General features: G+C 33.6%; 3 protein-coding genes across 10 annotated transcripts; 2 read left to right on the top strand and 1 right to left on the bottom strand.

Moving 5' to 3' along the window:
- The first annotated feature begins 307 nt into the window (after positions 1 to 307).
- LOC125862209 (tRNAse Z TRZ4, mitochondrial-like) lies at positions 308 to 6659 on the top strand. 8 transcript variants are annotated; one of them, XM_049542227.1, is made up of 12 exons: positions 308 to 545; positions 1301 to 1390; positions 3030 to 3074; positions 3177 to 3231; positions 3365 to 3408; positions 3657 to 4148; positions 4245 to 4513; positions 4627 to 4774; positions 4890 to 4940; positions 5182 to 5546; positions 5640 to 6159; positions 6267 to 6659. In XM_049542227.1, exons 1-12 carry the CDS (start codon positions 426 to 428, stop codon positions 6552 to 6554), a joined length of 2487 nt encoding a protein of 828 aa, XP_049398184.1. In that variant the 5' UTR covers positions 308 to 425; the 3' UTR covers positions 6555 to 6659. The 8 variants fall into 8 exon arrangements, with proteins under 8 accessions (XP_049398184.1, XP_049398187.1, XP_049398190.1 ...); XM_049542230.1 differs by lacking the exon at positions 308 to 545 and having other exon boundaries at positions 3302 to 3408; XM_049542233.1 differs by lacking the exon at positions 308 to 545 and having other exon boundaries at positions 1341 to 1390; positions 3323 to 3408.
- A 162-nt stretch (positions 6660 to 6821) lies between these two features.
- On the bottom strand, positions 6822 to 10553 carry LOC125862212 (uncharacterized). The gene is made up of 4 exons (XM_049542237.1): positions 10382 to 10553; positions 8713 to 8801; positions 8437 to 8534; positions 6822 to 7212 (listed from the first exon to the last, which is right to left on the bottom strand). The coding sequence occupies exons 1-4, from the start codon at positions 10389 to 10391 to the stop codon at positions 7125 to 7127; spliced, it is 285 nt and encodes a 94-aa protein (XP_049398194.1). The 5' UTR covers positions 10392 to 10553; the 3' UTR covers positions 6822 to 7124.
- A 4646-nt stretch (positions 10554 to 15199) lies between these two features.
- LOC125862211 (dehydration-responsive element-binding protein 3-like) lies at positions 15200 to 16075 on the top strand. The gene has a single exon (XM_049542236.1). The coding sequence runs from the start codon at positions 15328 to 15330 to the stop codon at positions 15961 to 15963; it is 636 nt and encodes a 211-aa protein (XP_049398193.1). The 5' UTR covers positions 15200 to 15327; the 3' UTR covers positions 15964 to 16075.
- The last annotated feature ends 944 nt before the right edge of the window (positions 16076 to 17019 follow it).

Here is a 17019-nt window from a genome sequence, read left to right as displayed (position 1 = left end):
TAAATTATCCTAAACTTTGTAATAAAATAAAAAAATTTAAAAATATTAAAAATTTATGCTAGAATTATTTTTCTTTATCCATCCCCAGACATGTTTTAAGTGAAATACCTAAGACTTTAGACTAACAAGAGGAAACACAAAAGAATTCAAAATCAAAGTATCACTAAAATTAACAGTAAAATAGAAATTACTGAAATTCAACCCCTAAATTAAACAAATACACCAACAAACCAATCCCTAAACTAAAAACTTTATTAGGTAACAATAATATATGCCTAAATCAAAATATTGCTTAATTTGAGGAAAAAACAGTTCAAAAAAAAAAAAAAAAAAACTAACTTGAACAGTGAAACTGTATCGCCAAAACTAAGAATTCGCCGGTGGAGGAGAGACAGAGGGAATCGTTGCGTAAATTTTTGAGTCGAATGGGGAAGAAGAGGAAAAGAAGGGCTGAGGGTAATGATAGTAATGACAGGCAGAAGAAAAACCCTCTACCCAAAGAAGACGAGCCCAAAATAACTGGTAATAACAAGTCATATATACAGGTATGTTCAAAATAAGGTGATTTCTGTCAATTTAAACAGGGAACTGAAGTGGGTGTTACTCAAAACAGAATAACAATGTCTATGGTATTGTAATTTTGGAGAATAGTTAAATTCAAAGAATAAAGTTTTCTGCTCTGTACTGATAAAAAGAAAGTTTCTGAAAAAGTGTTTTTTTTTTTTGGTAGTTTAACATTTTTAATATGTCTTGTATATACACTATATATGTGTCAAAAGATTTAGCAATTGATAAGAGCATAAAGTTCTGTCCTTTCTACTAGTTTTGCATAATAATGTTTTGAATATTTGCACCCAGAGTGTGGTCTAGTGGTCGATTAAGTGGTTAAGGTTCAAATCAGACAAAAAAAATACTAGGTGATTCTTCCATCTGTCCTAGACTTGGTGGACAGAGTCACGTACCTGTTGCTGGTTTAGGTGGCATGTATCTCTTGGAATTAGTAGAGCTACGCAAAAGCATGCTCAGACACCACGTTCATAAAAAGAAAAAGAACACTTTGAATGTTTCTTGTAGTCACTAAATCAGTCAGGATATTCACGGAATTCGTAAGAGTACTAATTTAACTGTTTCATTTTTCACAGACCACAGTAAGGATGTTTGGTGTGGACAAACATCTTGTGTCCTTATAAATATGCATTTAGCATATATGTTCATTAATCATATCAAATTTGTTATTCTAATCGCTTGCTTTTTCACACCTCGAAAAAATTTAACTTTTGATTCTTAGAATTTCACACAGATCCTAGGAAATGGCATGGATACTCAAGATACATCACCCTCTATCCTCCTCTTTTTGGACAAATGGAGGTTTTTATTTAACGCAGGAGAAGTAAGTTTTTTCAAGTTCCCTTCTGTAAATAACATTAGGGCGGTTGTTTGGTTTGCGTACTAGTTATGCAACAATAATATGTGCATGGACTATTATATGGTGAACTATTTTTGATGAATAAGAATGTGTTAATCGTTATTCAAAGTTTGAGATAACCAAATCAAGAATTAGCTTAATTGTGCTATCGCTAAAACACACATTCTTATTGCGCATTCTATATCGTTTAAAATAGTGAATAAATTGACCATATAAGGTATGTAGGTAATAGTTATTCAGAGTTTTTACCAAACGTTATATGAGTAATGCGGGATTTTATATCGGAAACCATCAGTGTGATGTATTAACTATGTATTGCGTAACTATGATTTATTTTTCTTGCACAAAAAAATGGGCGAGTCCCAAGTGTGTGTTGCAGGTGGTTCTCATATTGTTCTAGTTGATACTATAAGTGTAGCGTAGTTCTAGTGTGATTCTATTTTGTTAGTTTGACAATATCTCCCATATCTATTTGATTGTACTTTGATTATAGTATTTATTTTGTTGTAGATACTGTTCCTTTTTTTTTCTGAATGTTTTTTCATGCTATCTTTAGTATTTTGTCATGGCTTCTTCACTTATGTTATTTCTTTTCCCGTAGTGTTGTGTTATGTGTTTTCTTGAGCAGAGGGTCTATCGGAAACAAAAACTCTACCTCCCAAGGCAGGGGTAAGGTTTGCGAATACACTATACTCTCCAGACCCCAGTTGTGGGATTACACTGGGTATTATGTTGTTGTTGATGATGATGATCGAGTATTATGGCCATTTTTTATTGCTTTTGTGAAGCAGGTAGACTAATTTGACCTAAAAAGATACCTTGTTTGCATTTATATATTATTTATGTAAAGTCTAAATCCAGGTATATTCTGTTAGAATGAGCATAATGGAGTCGAATGGTATAGAGGATCTATACAGCTGAATGCATCTATATTCATGTCGAGGCATAGTGGATTATGTGCCCGTTTGGATTAACTTAATTTTTAGGTGCTTTTGACTCTTAAGTAGTTCTTTAGTTTTGGAGGTATTTGGAAAAGTTATAAAGTTCTTTTAAGCACCCACTTTTAGGCCAGAAAAGTTTTAAAATAAGTCAAAGTCAAAAGTAAGGTACCATCTACTTATGACTTTTAACTTTTGACTTATAAGTTACTTTATATAAGCCCATCCAAACAGGCCCTAATTGTTTGATCCACCTATTCTCAATTCTGTTGAATAAATGTTTAGTAGATGAAAGAGGAGGCATTTTTCTTGTAACAATAAAAAAATGATTTAGCTATTGTCTATGTCTTTATCATTGTTCTAGTAGGTTTCCTCTTCATAATATCGTTCTACAAATTGTTTCCACTTTTGTCATTGTTGCTCTTTCTTAGTTCTCGTTGCCTTTGTCAAAAAGAGGATTGTTGTAGATAAACTGGAAGAACAAAAAAAGTACAATTGGTTGCCTAGTGCGGGTTACCTCTCTTGTGTGGTTTGCAAGCTATTGCATAGGAATGGGGGTTTTATCCTGTGCACACCCAAAGGGTAGCAGTTGTTGGTTTCCCTTGTCATAAAAAAAAAGTGCACTCGGACTTAGTTCTCAACACCTATTTATGTTTTTCTCGCAGGGATTGCAACGCTTCTTGACAGAGCATAAAATTACATTGTCACAGGTATTCAGATATATTATCTTGCTGTTGTAAACCTAATTAGTGTGTAAGTACTTTTTTTCTGTTCTAGGGGAATACACATAAAAATCTCTTTTTTTTTACCAGATTGATCACATATTTCTATCACGTGTCTGCTCAGAAACTGTTGGAGGACTCCCAGGTTGGTTATCAATGAGCACAATATGAAAGTTAACTTATTGAGTGTCTGGATCAAACTAACCCTTCAGAAGACTCTGGCGTATTGATTGCAGTTGATTAAGACCACCAAAGAAGTTCTATTGTTTTACTTGCAGGTCTCTTATTGACTTTGGCTGGGATGGGAAAAGACGGGATGTCTGTGAGTGTCGCATTAACTTTTTTTACTTACTATATATTCATCACAAATTTCATCGCTTTTCTTATTTGTATTTTTACTTTTTATATTTATTCTTTTGTTTTATACAATATTAGCTTGAGATGAATTTAAATGGAGATAAATGGTCAGTGAGAATTTGTATAGTCGATCCCAGCTTGTTTGGGATTGAGGTGTTGTTGTTTACAAATGGAATTTGAAAATTTGATACAGCTTACACCATTTGCTTGCAGGTAAATGTTTCGGGTCCTCCGGATCTTTATCTATTGGTTAAAGCAATGGAATCATTCATCCCAAATTCTGCCATGGGTTATATAGATAGTGTTCTCCGTAATGGATCAGATGAAGTTGCTAGTGCTTCTTCAAGGAAGTTTGATCGTCTTTTTTCTCCCATTACTGATGGAGTTGTCAAACTATTGGTTGTTCTCTTGCCACCACGTTGCTTGAAAGTGTGTGGCTCAATGAAGGAAGGATCCTCTGAGCCAAATACTCCACTAGTTAGTGGTAGTCATTTAGCTGAAGACCTTCAAGCACAATGGATGAATCTCACAGCTGAAGTGGCATTAAATCCTGGTGAGCTCTCGGTGATTTATATTTGTGAGTTGCCGGAGATCAAAGGGAAGTTCTATCCAGATAAGGCTGCTGCTCTCGGAGTGGAACCTGGGCCAAAATATGGTCAATTGCAAAGAGGGAATTCAGTGGTGTCAGATCACCAAAATATCATTGTAAGTTAGGAAGATTCTTTCCATAGTTTATCTCGGACTTCATAGTCTATCTCATTAAGTTCTCGGTGCTTTGCTTGCATTTTTTTTGCTGCGCAGGTTCACCCTTGTGATGTTATGGAGCCTTCCACTCACGGTCCTATTGTGCTCCTTGTTGACTGTCCAACACTATCTCATCTGCAAGAATTGTCATCTTTGCAGTCTCTTATTCCATATTACTCGAATACATCAGAACAACCTGTTGAAATGTGCAAAAAAGTAAATTGTTTGATTCACCTTAGCCCTGCGTCAGTAACAAGTACAACTGCATATGATCAATGGATGACCAGATTTGGTGATGCCCAGCACATAATGGCACGACATGAACCGTAATTACCTTATAATTTTCCCTTTTTTTCAACTGCATGTCTAGCTTTCTCCTCTAATTTATGTTTCCTGTTTATATAGTTGTATGTTTATTATTCTTGTGGGCCATCTGCAGGAAGAATATTGAGATTCCAATTCTGAAATCCAGTTCAAGAGTTGCTGCAAGACTTAACTACTTGTGTCCTCAATTATTTCCTTCTCCTGGTTTTTGGTCTCTTCAGCAATTGAAGAGCTTACGATCAGTCTCAAAGTTCCCGAGGGAGGTATACCTTTGCTAAAATTTTGTTTGGATGAGCAATATATTTTACTGCTGATAATTACTTGGACCTTGGGTATGTTTGCCTAATTGAGCAGCTATTTTAATTTTGTACTTTTCAGTTGTCACTTCCAACTTCATGTCAGATCACTTATGCAGAGAACCTCCTCAAGGTGAGGGAATCAATATAGTTTGGTTGAAATGGTTCTAACCTGAATTAGAAAGTTGCTACTTCTTATAAGTAAAATATATTGTTCTTGCCTATAGAAAGGACTAAGAAAGTATGTACTAACTAGATTTGCTTAGGAATGTACATGCACATATATTTTCCATAAAATCCATGCCGCCTATCTTATGCTAGTTATTTACTTTGATGCTTGCTTTATTTAAACTGAACTTTGTTTTCTGGAACAGTTCAATCTTCTTCCATACAAAGATCTTGGATTAGACAATTCTAATGTTCCTGCTACTATTTCTCGGACAGAAATCTTAAATGAGTTAACTTCAAATATTCCAGAAATTATAAGTGTTTCTAAACATATTAGCCAACTCTGGCATGGGAACAATGGATCAATTGAAGAGCCACAGTTGCATGAAACTCCAATACCGAGCTGTTTGGAAGGTATAACAAGAGAGGATATGGAGATTGTTCTTCTCGGAACTGGTTCATCGCAGCCCTCAAAATACCGAAATGTTAGTTCTATATTTATTAATCTTTTCTTAAAGGGAAGTATTTTGTTAGATTGTGGTGAAGGAACACTGGGACAACTAAAAAGAAGGTAAAGTGGCAGTTCATTAACATAAGCCTGTCATATCCATATTTTTTTTTGCCTACACTTAATGTGTGATACACTTTGCTCTTTTCATAACAGATTTGGTGTTGATGGTGCTGATGAAGCGGTGAAGGGTTTAAAATGTATTTGGATTTCTCATATTCATGCAGATCATCATGCGGGACTTGCAAGAATTCTTGCTCTGAGACATGATTTGCTCAGTGGAACTCCCCACGAACCTTTAATAGTTGTAGGTCCTCAACAACTTGAGATATTTCTTGATAGGTACCAAATGCTTGAGGAACTAGATATGCAGTTCCTTGATTGTAGAGATACCACAGAATCTTCATGGGAGGCTTTTGAGTCAAATGACGATAATGATGCTAATGGGAGCGCAAGCAGGCTAAAGAACATGCTCAGACAAGCAGGATTGATGACTTTGATTAGTGTTCCCGTTATTCACTGTCCACAAGCTTATGGAATCGTCCTGAAGTTTGCTGATAGGACTAATGTTATTGGGAAGAAAATACCAGGTTGGAAGATTGTTTACTCTGGTGACACAAGGCCTTGTCCAGAATTGGTTAAAGCCTCTCATGGGGCAACACTCCTCATACATGAGGCATGTTACTAAATATGTTTAAAATATTTTCCAGTGAATGTTCTTCTATCCCAATTCATTTTATTTTTTTAAATATTTTGTCTAAATTGCGAGCCATTTTCGTGTAGGCTACTTTTGAAGATGGCATGGTTGAAGAGGCTATAGCAAAAAATCACAGCACAATGGGGGAAGCTGTTGAGGCAGGGGACGCTGCTGGAGCACACCGCGTCATCCTCACTCACTTCAGCCAAAGATACCCTAAAATTCCAGTATTTGATGAAACACACATGCACAAAGCATGCATTGCTTTTGATCTGATGAGTGTTAACTTGGCTGATCTGCCCATGCTTCCTGGTGTTGTTCCATATCTTAAACTCTTATTTCCTGATGAAACGTCTATCAATGAAGCTGATTGAATAGCACTATTTACGACAACCCTTGTTAAAAGCATTTATATACAAGAGCGCCTTCACAGACTATTATTGGTTATGGACTTGCGGTATTGAAATTTTGTTTATCTATGAGGTTTGTGTTTAATTCTTTTGGTTTTTAGAGTGCAAGAATTCATGCAAAAAGTATATGGGAATTGACCTCATGACCACAAATTTTCAACCTTTTAAGTTCAACCATGTTATTTAAAAATGAAACTTAACGTTCTTATTCAAATGAAAAGCACTGTTGAACCAATCTTTAATTTATCATAGCATTTCTTTATCCTTCTCTCTTTCTATATACATTTTTGCTCTCAAGGTAAACAAAATTCACAAGAAAGGGAAAAAGGAGGTTAACAAAAGTTTATGAAGAAACGACTGGGGATTTGGGAGTAGAAAAACATACATCTAGAAAAAGAAGACCTCCTATAAGTAACTACGAAAGTTTTCACGTGACAATAATGAAGCTTGTATGTTTTAACTTTCTACCCAGGCATCTCAAAAAGATCCCAGAGAATAACAAAATTTATCGATCTTCTTCATTCTTTCATTTTTCTATTGTTCCATTTCCTCTGAAGAAGTTTCTGCATCATAGTTCTTGCCAAAGCCAAGTTCTGACATGTCTTGCTTTGCCATCAAGTTCCTGCAAAACACTCATAAGATAAAACATTTTCTTACGGTCTAAATTCCTACAGAGGATGATAAGTTGCTGTAGACCTACAGGAAAGAGGCGTTTTTTTCCACAAGCAGGGGATAAATACAAGGAGATGTGAAAGACAAATCTGATGAAACTATTTCGCCAAGAGGCATCACTTTGCATTCACTTCAGTTCTATTTCTCTTTCAAGTAAAAGACAGAAGCTCTGTTGAGGTAAAATTTGCCAAAGAAACATAGTATACAGGAAAAAGGCAAAATGAAAAAGACGGAGGAAGTTTCTTCTCCTAAATTTATAAATGCAGGAATTTGACGTTAGCCTTTCATGAGATCTCTTTTCATTTTGTTTGGGTCCTAAACAGAGGTGCAATCAAGCAAAAAAGAGAATCTCTTTCTTGAATGCTTTTCTTCCTGTTCCTGTCCTAGATAATTTCATTGGTTTGGTTCTGTATATAACTAATTGCTCTAGACCAAAAGACCCATACTTTATGTTTCTTCCCTTTGCTTCTACTTTCTGCATTCTTTCCAAATGCCATGATATTTATGACTTTTTTAGGAATAATTTGTGCTGTTATTCATTAAAGACCATCCAGAATATACCAAAAACTTGGCAAAAGTGCTAGTTTATTGCATTTGTTCATCCACTTTGGTACACATGCTTTCTTGAGATATTTGACGGAAAGCATGCAGAAAACCAGAATAAGTTATGAGTTTGAACTAATAGGTAACATTTGATAGAAACAAGTGTCCTGATTTCAAATAATCTGCCATCCTACTCCACAAGGGACATCATTCTTTAATTTTTGGATAAAGACGGGGCATAATAACACTAATCAATTAAAGAGATGAAATCAACACCGGTAATTGGTCATACTCAACAACATTAGGTAACTTTCAACTCTTGTGCCCACAGAAGAAGAAAAAAAGGAAATATAGAAGCCTATAGACATACTCTTTACAAATTTGAACATATTGAAAATGTAATGGCCTTAAATTAAAAATTATGTGTGAGCATGATAAGAATTAAGAGGCAAGCCTTGTGCAGAACTCTCAATCTTGGCAGTTGTATGAACTCATGAACAAAGTATGTGGTTCAATATTGTAATGGCAAGAAAGTACTTTGTTGACTATCAGAAGCTGTACACTAGAATATACTTCGCATACTAAAAACTAAACAATGCAAGTGTTTTCTAAATCATGTCAATGGACTTACTTCTCCATACGGCACACCAGGTACTTTTTAGAGAGGTGTCTACAGTTGTCAGATTTATGCCCAGAGGATTTAAGACAATTGAGGTACTCTTTCTTCTCCTAAAACAAATCAAATAGTATAGTAAGTAACAAGAAGAAATGAACCTTGCAAAAGATAAGATATGCTCTATCAACAACCTTCTGTTATACTTTTACGGTTTTATCTTAAAAGAACAGAAGGGAAAACAGAAGGCAATAACAAAACCAATAAATAATGAGATCTTTGGAAATATTATACCAGGTCACATAAATGCATATGGTCCAAAGGAAAAACTCCTTTTTCAGGTGGCACTGGTCTCAGTCCTCTATTTCCACCAAATGCTCCCCCTTCATACAATAGAAGACAAACGTTGTATAACACGAGTGACAAGACATAGGTAACAAAAGAGAAGAGAGAGAAGAGGGGGTGGGGGGGGGGGGGGGCACAAAGTACAAAGATCCCTCACCTAGGCGCTTACATCAAATCAAACACCAAGTCAGGAAACAATTATCTACACTCAAATGTCATAAAAATACAAATAACACCACATGATGCACCGGACTTGCCTAGTGCGGGTTACCTCTGTTGTGTGGTTTGCGAGTTATTGCATAGGAGCGGGGGTTTTACCCTATGCGCACCCAAAGGGTAGCGGCTGCAGGTTTCCTTGTCATCAAAAATAAAAATAAAAACGCATGATGCTGAATGTTGATACTCATGAACTCAAGCCATTAATTGCCAAGTTTCAAGCTCTACTCTAATGACACTGGAGATACACACCAATTAAACTTTGTGGGTAAAAAAAGTTTGACAATCATCAAACAGATGATCAATCATTTGACTAAACATTCTAATTACCTTGTTTAAATTGTTTCATAAGGTCAACGTTTTACAATGTAAAATCACAAAGTTAAAACAACAGGTCCCGTGCCACCTAGGTACAATCCTTCCATTATTAATTTAGCAAACACGAAAATGTATCTTCCACTTACTCTGGATTAATCAATTAGTTATAATTCAACCTTATCCAGCACATTTGCTCCATGACTTATTTTATGAAGGCTACAGAAAGAACCCAAGAAGAATGCAAAGGCAGAACAATGGAGTGTGGTTTCAATGGAGAAAAATGTTTTGACTTGACATTTTCTAGGATCATTTTAGTGTTGGTAGGGTAAAGTAGGCGATATATGGTAATTGGAGGATAGAGTGAGAGTACAGTGTTTTAGTACTTAATATTTGTGACCATTAGAAGTTGATGATTGCTAAAGCAACTGATGGAAATCATCTTCACCAAATTGTACAATATTTTACTTGGAACCAAAATATTTCATGATTTAAGTTAAGCCAACACTGAAAAAACTTTCAACACATCAAAAACACCCTAAATCATATTAAATTATCTAATCTCATTGACATTGAATTCGATAAGTAACTCATCTCTAGGACGAAAATGAAGAGAAACCCATCTAAAAAACACAATAACAGTTACTCTGATTTATTTTAACCATATCAATGTATACATTCATTCATCTTTCTCCCTATCTATGAGAAGTAGTTTGACATCCACCTACCCCTACTAGCCAGGAAACCAATGATAGAAGATCAATTATGATCATTACCTATTCAACCTATTATGCCTCAATCTCAAATTAGTTGCAATGGCTATACAAATCCTCTATATTCATTTCTCAAATAAGTTACTCCAGTCGAGGTATTTCACAAACAACTTCTCTACTTGCTCTCAGAAGGTAGAGGTAACGTATGCATACATTCTACGCTCCCCCGAGTATGTTATCATTGTTTGTTATTAATCCCAAAATAGTTCGGGTCAGCTACATAAATCAACTGTATCTTATTGTTCATATATATATATATGCGTTACAAATTGAGAGCGCAAACCCTAAAAAGGGGGAGAGAAGATTAAATTCACCTGCACTCATTGTCGGAGACGTTGATCGTCGTAACCTTCCTTTTGCAGTTGACAAGCTTCGTGTCGCCGGAAGTCTGATAATGGACCGAACAAAGAAGATTCACCGGCGGGACTTCAGTTGGAAAGCCCAACCCATTAAAGAAAGAGATGGGCTGGACCAAGATACTAGATATTATGCCTCTTTCCTTTAAAAACAGGTATAAGTACATAAATTTCATACATTTGAGGGCAAATTACATTCTATCTCGAAAGTTTTTTTAATTACAAAATTTTTAATTTTTTCGTTTCTCTCAAATACAATTCTTTTTGTTCAATATATTGCAAATGATACATTATTTAGTGTGAGAAATGTATCCGAGAGGGGATAATAATGTATCCGAGAGGGAATACGAGAAGGGATATAAATGTATCAGAGAGAGAATTTTTGTAATTTTTTTAAATAGTAGAGAATTTTAGAGATTATGATATCTTAAGTTGTGTATTTAGGTAATTTTTCCTTAAAAGAAAAACTACCTAGTTAGACAAACAGTCCTATCATATTCACTAATTCTCTCTATACTTTGAAATAATTATATATTGCCTCAGTAATTAATAATTTCATATTAGATATGCTTAAATACATATATTTTTTTCTATCAGTTACATTCTGAAATACAAATATATGAGAAGAGTAGGGGCATCAAATGGACGGGTTGGCATGACCCACCAAATTTGACCAGCTTAATCTCAATAATTTAACATGTTGTTATTTAACTTTTATAACCACAGTTTGAATTTCAACTCAAAAAAGTTAAAAAAAAAAAGATTACAAATGGATAGACAAATCCTAAAAGATATAAAATACATAGCAATTCATACCTTCAATATAGGAACATACATTACATCAATGCAAATAAAGAGTCTTAAAACAAGTTAAAATTAGATATTAAATAGAGCTCAATTGAAGATTCTCTTAAAATGGGTTAACGCTTGGACGAGTTGAAATTCAAATTATCTTGAGCCCAACCCTTAAAATTATAGGCGGGTTGGGTGAGTTACCTATATTTGAGCTCATTTTTTACACCCCTAGAGAAGAGAAGCCAGCGAGATAGGAGGAAGGCAAACGAGATAGTTAGTGTATCACATATACATGTGAATCATTCTAGATACATATATCTGAGATACCAAATACCTTCTGAAGTATAAATACACAGAAAGAGAGGCGAACGAGATAGGAGGAAGGCAAACGAGATAGTGTATCACATAAACATGTGAATCATACTAGATACATTTATTTGAGATACCAAATACCTTCCGAAGTATACATGCATTAAAAGAGAGGCGAGTGAGAAAGGAGAAAGACATACAAGATAGTTAGTGTATCACATATACATGTGAATCATACTAGATACATATATCTGAAATACCAAATACCTTCTGGAGTACATATACATAGAAAGAGAGGCGAGTGAGATAGGTGGAAGACAAACAAGATAGTTATTGTATCACATATACATGTGAATCATACTAGATACATAGATCTGAGATACCAAATACCTTCGGAAGTACTGATACATAGAAAAGAAAGGCGAACGAGAGTCTCAATATGTCTTACATACATGCGAATCCGCTTAAATATAGTGTATATGAATACAATTTTTCTGTTGCCTCGAGTTAGATTCAGTTTTTAAAAAAATACAATTTTTTACAAAACACTACTATCAGTCAACAATAATTTCTTGATATGTATGCGTCTGTCAAAAGGTGGAGGCTACAATTTCTTAGAAAGAGGTCAATAGTTGATATTAAATATTTTGCAATCATAGTCAACATTTAAATTCTCTGTTGTGACATATATATAAAAAAGATTTATTTTTCAAGTTGAATACTTGATATTTTATAAGAATTGCATAATTGAAGTTGTTTGATTATTACTTTTGAAAAATTTATTCAATAACAATATTTCAGTATGATATGCCTTGCAATGATAATACATCAGATGAATAGGCTCACCATTCATCGATCTGTGGTTTTATTATTTATCTTCAGTTTATGTGTATCTCATCCCACACACACTATAATATTTTTAAATACTTAAAACTAATTAACATGAGACTATCCTTGCTTAATTCCCCACATAAAAGTACAATAACACTTGGTTACACACTACCCTTCTTATCCTCAACATCCAAACTTTTATATCTAGTATCATATCCTCATTAGGCTGAAGCATGTAATGTCTAATCATCTTCTCCAAGTTCTTCTTTGGCTACCTTTGCCTCTTCTAAAACCTGTTATAGCTAACCTCTCACATCTCCTTAATTATTGGTACATTCGTGCATCTCCTCTTCAATGCTCAAACCATCTCAATCTCACTTTCTTCATCTTGTCCGCCACAGAAACCGCTCCACCTTATCATGTATAACCTCATTCCTAATTATCTCCAATTATGTCAATACATCCATCTGAATATTCTCATCTCTTCTACCTTCATTTTCTAAACGTGTTCGTTTGACTGATCAACACTTTATCCCATACAACAAAGTAAGTCTAACCATCACTTCGTAAAACTTATATTTAAGTCTAATTGGTAACACATTCTTATCATATATTATCTTATGTGCAAGCCTTCATTTCACCTATCCATTTCAATACCATGTGTGACATCATTAATCTCCTTATTTTCTCAAATTTATAAACTCAAAATATTTGAAAATTCCTCAATTGAATATCACTTATGTATCAATCTTTAATTCCACCTATGTTCACACGTTACATCACTAGTATAACGGACATCACTAATATAGGAGCACTTAGCAATCTCTAACGAACACATAAACGAAAATACGTGGATGATTATGATGTTGAGCTGAAAAAACCACAGTACACGTATGTGTTCAGAAATAGAAAACCTTTTCAATTAGCTAAATCTACCATTATTTGTTAGTAATTTAAATTAGAAATATTATTGTACTCATTATTGAAATACAATTATACTTGATAAAAATTATTTTTTTTTGCAGCGTTGTTTTCAAGCAACGTAAGCTCATTTAATAGACTTTGTTTTTTGCTATTTTTTAAAAATTTATTCACATAAAAAGAAACTTTTATGTGAATAGGTGTCCAATTACACCCCCGATGTATTTATATAGTGACTTTGTTAGTGAAGTGGCGATGTGATTTTATTTATTATATATCTATACGTGTTGTGTGGTTGGGTAGAAAAAAATTATTACATGATTGATAATTACTGTGTGAGGCTATTTTATGTGAGACAATAGTTTCTTGATTGAAACACTTATTCGACCAGAGATAGTGAATTTGATTTTTTTTTTTGTTCTTTTTTTTATTTAGAGTCGGTTTGAATTGGCTTTTGGTTTTTGATTTATAAACCAAAGTCATAAGATAGAAATTCTAATTTAGAACTTTTGACTTATTTTGATTATTTTAACTTAAAATTGGTTGTTTGGTAGAGTGTATTGACAAAAATAATTCATGCATTAATTTTATGTATTAGTCAATGGTGGAATCATAACTTCGACTAAAGAGTATCAAAATATAAAGAAGTAAAATTGCGTAGAAGCCAAGAAGTGTCAATATGTGATATATATACACATCAAAAATATTTTTATCTGACTACACAATGTAATTTTCCGATGAAGAGGTGCTGCATTTGACTCCACCACTGCTATTAATAATACCTTGTTTGATATATTTTTTATGCTAGCATTAGTTATATAATCTATTGTATATTAAGGTGTGTATCATTTATATCATAGATTTCTAAATATTAGTAATGCAAAATTAAGATCCAACTAGTCCTCAAAATCCTTTTTACATCTTTTCGATCATAATTATAAAAGTATCTTTATAAATAAATATTTTTATGCAATGTATATAATTTTTAATATACCAAAATAAACAATGTTCGTTCCTTCTGTCACTCCCTCCCTCCCTTTGAAGTGATGTAACTAGGAATTTGATAAAGGTATGCAAATTTTCTTCACAATTATTATAGAAATGCACTTAAATATACACTTATAATAGTTATTTCCTTCGTTCTAATTTATTTGATGTACCTTTAAAAAGAGAAAAAACTTTTGAAATTTTTAATCTAAAATAAGTCATAAGTATTTATAGTCAAGGATAAAATAAATAATTTTAAAATAAATTATTACTAAATATAAAAATTCATTATTTTTTGAAACTAAATTTTTAAAAAAAATCATATAAATTGAAACATAATACCCCCTTCATTTAAAAAAATTGATTTAGTTTGACTTGACACGGAACTTAAGAAATTAAAGAAAACTTTTCAATTTCATAATCCTAAATTAAAATTAAGTCAAATATATCAAAATGTGTTTTAACTTTGTGAGTCACATGAAAAGTTGAAATTAAAGTATTACCGAAAAAGGAAAGTCATTCTTTTCTTTTTGAAACGAAAAGAATAATACTCCCTCTGTTCCAATTTATGTGACTTACTTTCTTATTTAGTCAGTCCCAAAAAATAAAGACACATTTCTATATTAAATAACAATTTCACTATAAAATGCATATTTTATCCTTAATAAAATGATTTACAGTCACATAAATTTCTATCATTCATTTTGTACCACAAATTTAAAAAGTCTTCATTTCTTTTTAAACTCTATGCCGAATCAAACTAACTCACATAAAATGAATCATAGACAATAATATTTACTAACTTTTATACATTACATAATTTTTGACGAAGGATATGCACCGAACCACCTTTCACCTACGGTTGCTACGCGCATGTCTCTGTTTTGACAGCTACTTCATCCTTTATGTTTCTCTTTTATTCTCGTTAGTATGATAATTCGAATTACACTAATTTTTTCTCTCACTCCTCTTCTCTTCATATATATGTCCCTACTTTTTTGGCATTCGATACATACTTCTCTAACCATCTGTGCAATGTCCATTTCAATCACCGTTAATTAATGGCGGAACTTGTACAATCATCTCCCATTTCCGTGTCAAAAACAGAGGAACCAGAAGAGAAACGAATGGAAAAGCGAAGAAGAGATGAATCTTACCCAGTATACAGAGGAGTTCGAATGCGAAGTTGGGGAAAATGGGTTTCTGAAATTCGACAACCGCGTAAGAAATCACGGATTTGGCTAGGTACTTATCCAACCCCTGAAATGGCTGCAAGAGCACATGACGTTGCTGCGCTTAGTATTAAAGGGAATTCAGCAATTCTCAATTTTCCTCAACTCGTTGAATCGTTGCCTCGTCCAGCTTCAATTTCACCTAGAGATGTTCAAGCTGCTGCTGCTAAAGCAGCTGCTATGGATGAACTAAATTCCTCTGTTTCTTCTTCTTCTTCGACATTGAGTGAGTCGATGACAGTAGCAGCAGCATCTGAAGATCAGTTAGGTCAGATTATTGAATTACCGAATTTGGAAGGAATTTTTGAGTCGGAAAAGATGAAGTTGAGTGACTCCGGTGAAGGATGGGTTTACCCCCCGCCGTGGGGGGAATTTGAGGACGAATTTTGTGGGTATTTCTTTGAGCATACCGCCATTGGAGAGAGTTTAATTCCTACCAAATTCGAGACGATGAAATGGGCTTGATTATTGTAATCAAACACAATTGTGTGACCCTTTTAGATTGATATGCTCTGTTCATATTCACAATTCTTCTTCTTTCATGTTTGAATGTAAATAAAACAATATTTTAATTATCGACCCGTATATTCTCCTATCTACTATAATGTCCTCAGTAAATTGTAGGTGCATCATGTATGGCTAATCACCTCTTTTACTACTTCTTCAACCTATCTTTGCACCCATCATAGCAACCCTCTCACACCTTCTTACTGGTGCATGAGAACATGTCTTCTTTACAAGTAGAGGCAGAGCTAGAAATCTGGATTGGGTTTGATCAAATTCAACAACTTTTGCTCAAATAATGTATTTATATAAAGAAATTTATTAAATATGTATGAATATTAAGTTAAGAACTCAATTATAAATATTTGAAATCATACTTATAAAATTTGAAGCTTATAAAGTTAAAATTTTGATTTTACCACGGTCCTTTTATGACTTCACTTTTAACATTAACAAAATCTTTTTGTACTTGTTATCGTTATCAAACGGAGCTCTAGCAACATGAATTGATGGGATTAAATATATCAATATGTATAATAGAATTGTGATGTGTAGTCATGCTGTTTTTGTGGTTGGGCATTGTGCAAAAATTTTGCATTGCCTTTGAATTGACAACTTAAAAGTAATTAATGCAACAGAATGGAAGGCCAGCCTCAGCATATGCTGTCTTCTAATGTCCAAATTAGTTTCTATAATCTTGATTTAGCAACATGTTCCTTGCGTGCTATTTATGTAGTAAGAGTGGTTTGACAACTCGTTAGAATTATGCAAGTATTAGTTATTTCATTTTTTATCTCGTATAAAATAATATATAAATTTCGTCATAACTCTAACCAGTTAATTAGAATGATGTTTACATTTGATAGTTGGTTTTAATTTGGCTAGTCAAATTTCTGTTCTAAGAGAATCTATGATTCTTTCTTTCTATAAATATATAACTAAGAATAGAAGAGAAATGGGTAGGGGCTCTATATACAAGGATCAAATTCCATAGGCCTCTTGCCATGTCATTTTCAC

The sequence above is a fragment of the Solanum stenotomum genome, chromosome 4 (assembly GCF_019186545.1).
Source record: "Solanum stenotomum isolate F172 chromosome 4, ASM1918654v1, whole genome shotgun sequence".
Classification (NCBI taxonomy): domain Eukaryota; kingdom Viridiplantae; phylum Streptophyta; class Magnoliopsida; order Solanales; family Solanaceae; genus Solanum; species Solanum stenotomum.
The sequence above is the reverse complement of the archived record's forward strand: the minus strand, read 5'-3'. Positions and strand labels throughout refer to the sequence as shown.

What these genes read in the sequence shown, in the direction of transcription:
- LOC125862212 (XM_049542237.1), bottom strand. An exon ending in ATATGCATTTATGTGACCTG is followed by an intron (nt 8,535 to 8,712) that starts GTATAATATTTC and finishes GATTTGTTTTAG; the next exon opens with GAGAAGAAAGAGTACCTCAA. An exon ending in CTGGTGTGCCGTATGGAGAA is followed by an intron (nt 7,213 to 8,436) that starts GTAAGTCCATTG and finishes AGTGTTTTGCAG; the next exon opens with GAACTTGATGGCAAAGCAAG.
- LOC125862209 (XM_049542227.1), top strand. Translation starts at nt 426, where the DNA reads ATGGGGAAGAAGAGGAAAAGAAGGGCTGAGGGTAATGATAGTAATGAC. An exon ending in TTTTATTTAACGCAGGAGAA is followed by an intron (nt 1,391 to 3,029) that starts GTAAGTTTTTTC and finishes TTTTTCTCGCAG; the next exon opens with GGATTGCAACGCTTCTTGAC. An exon ending in TGGGAAAAGACGGGATGTCT is followed by an intron (nt 3,409 to 3,656) that starts GTGAGTGTCGCA and finishes ATTTGCTTGCAG; the next exon opens with GTAAATGTTTCGGGTCCTCC.
- LOC125862211 (XM_049542236.1), top strand. Translation starts at nt 15,328, where the DNA reads ATGGCGGAACTTGTACAATCATCTCCCATTTCCGTGTCAAAAACAGAG.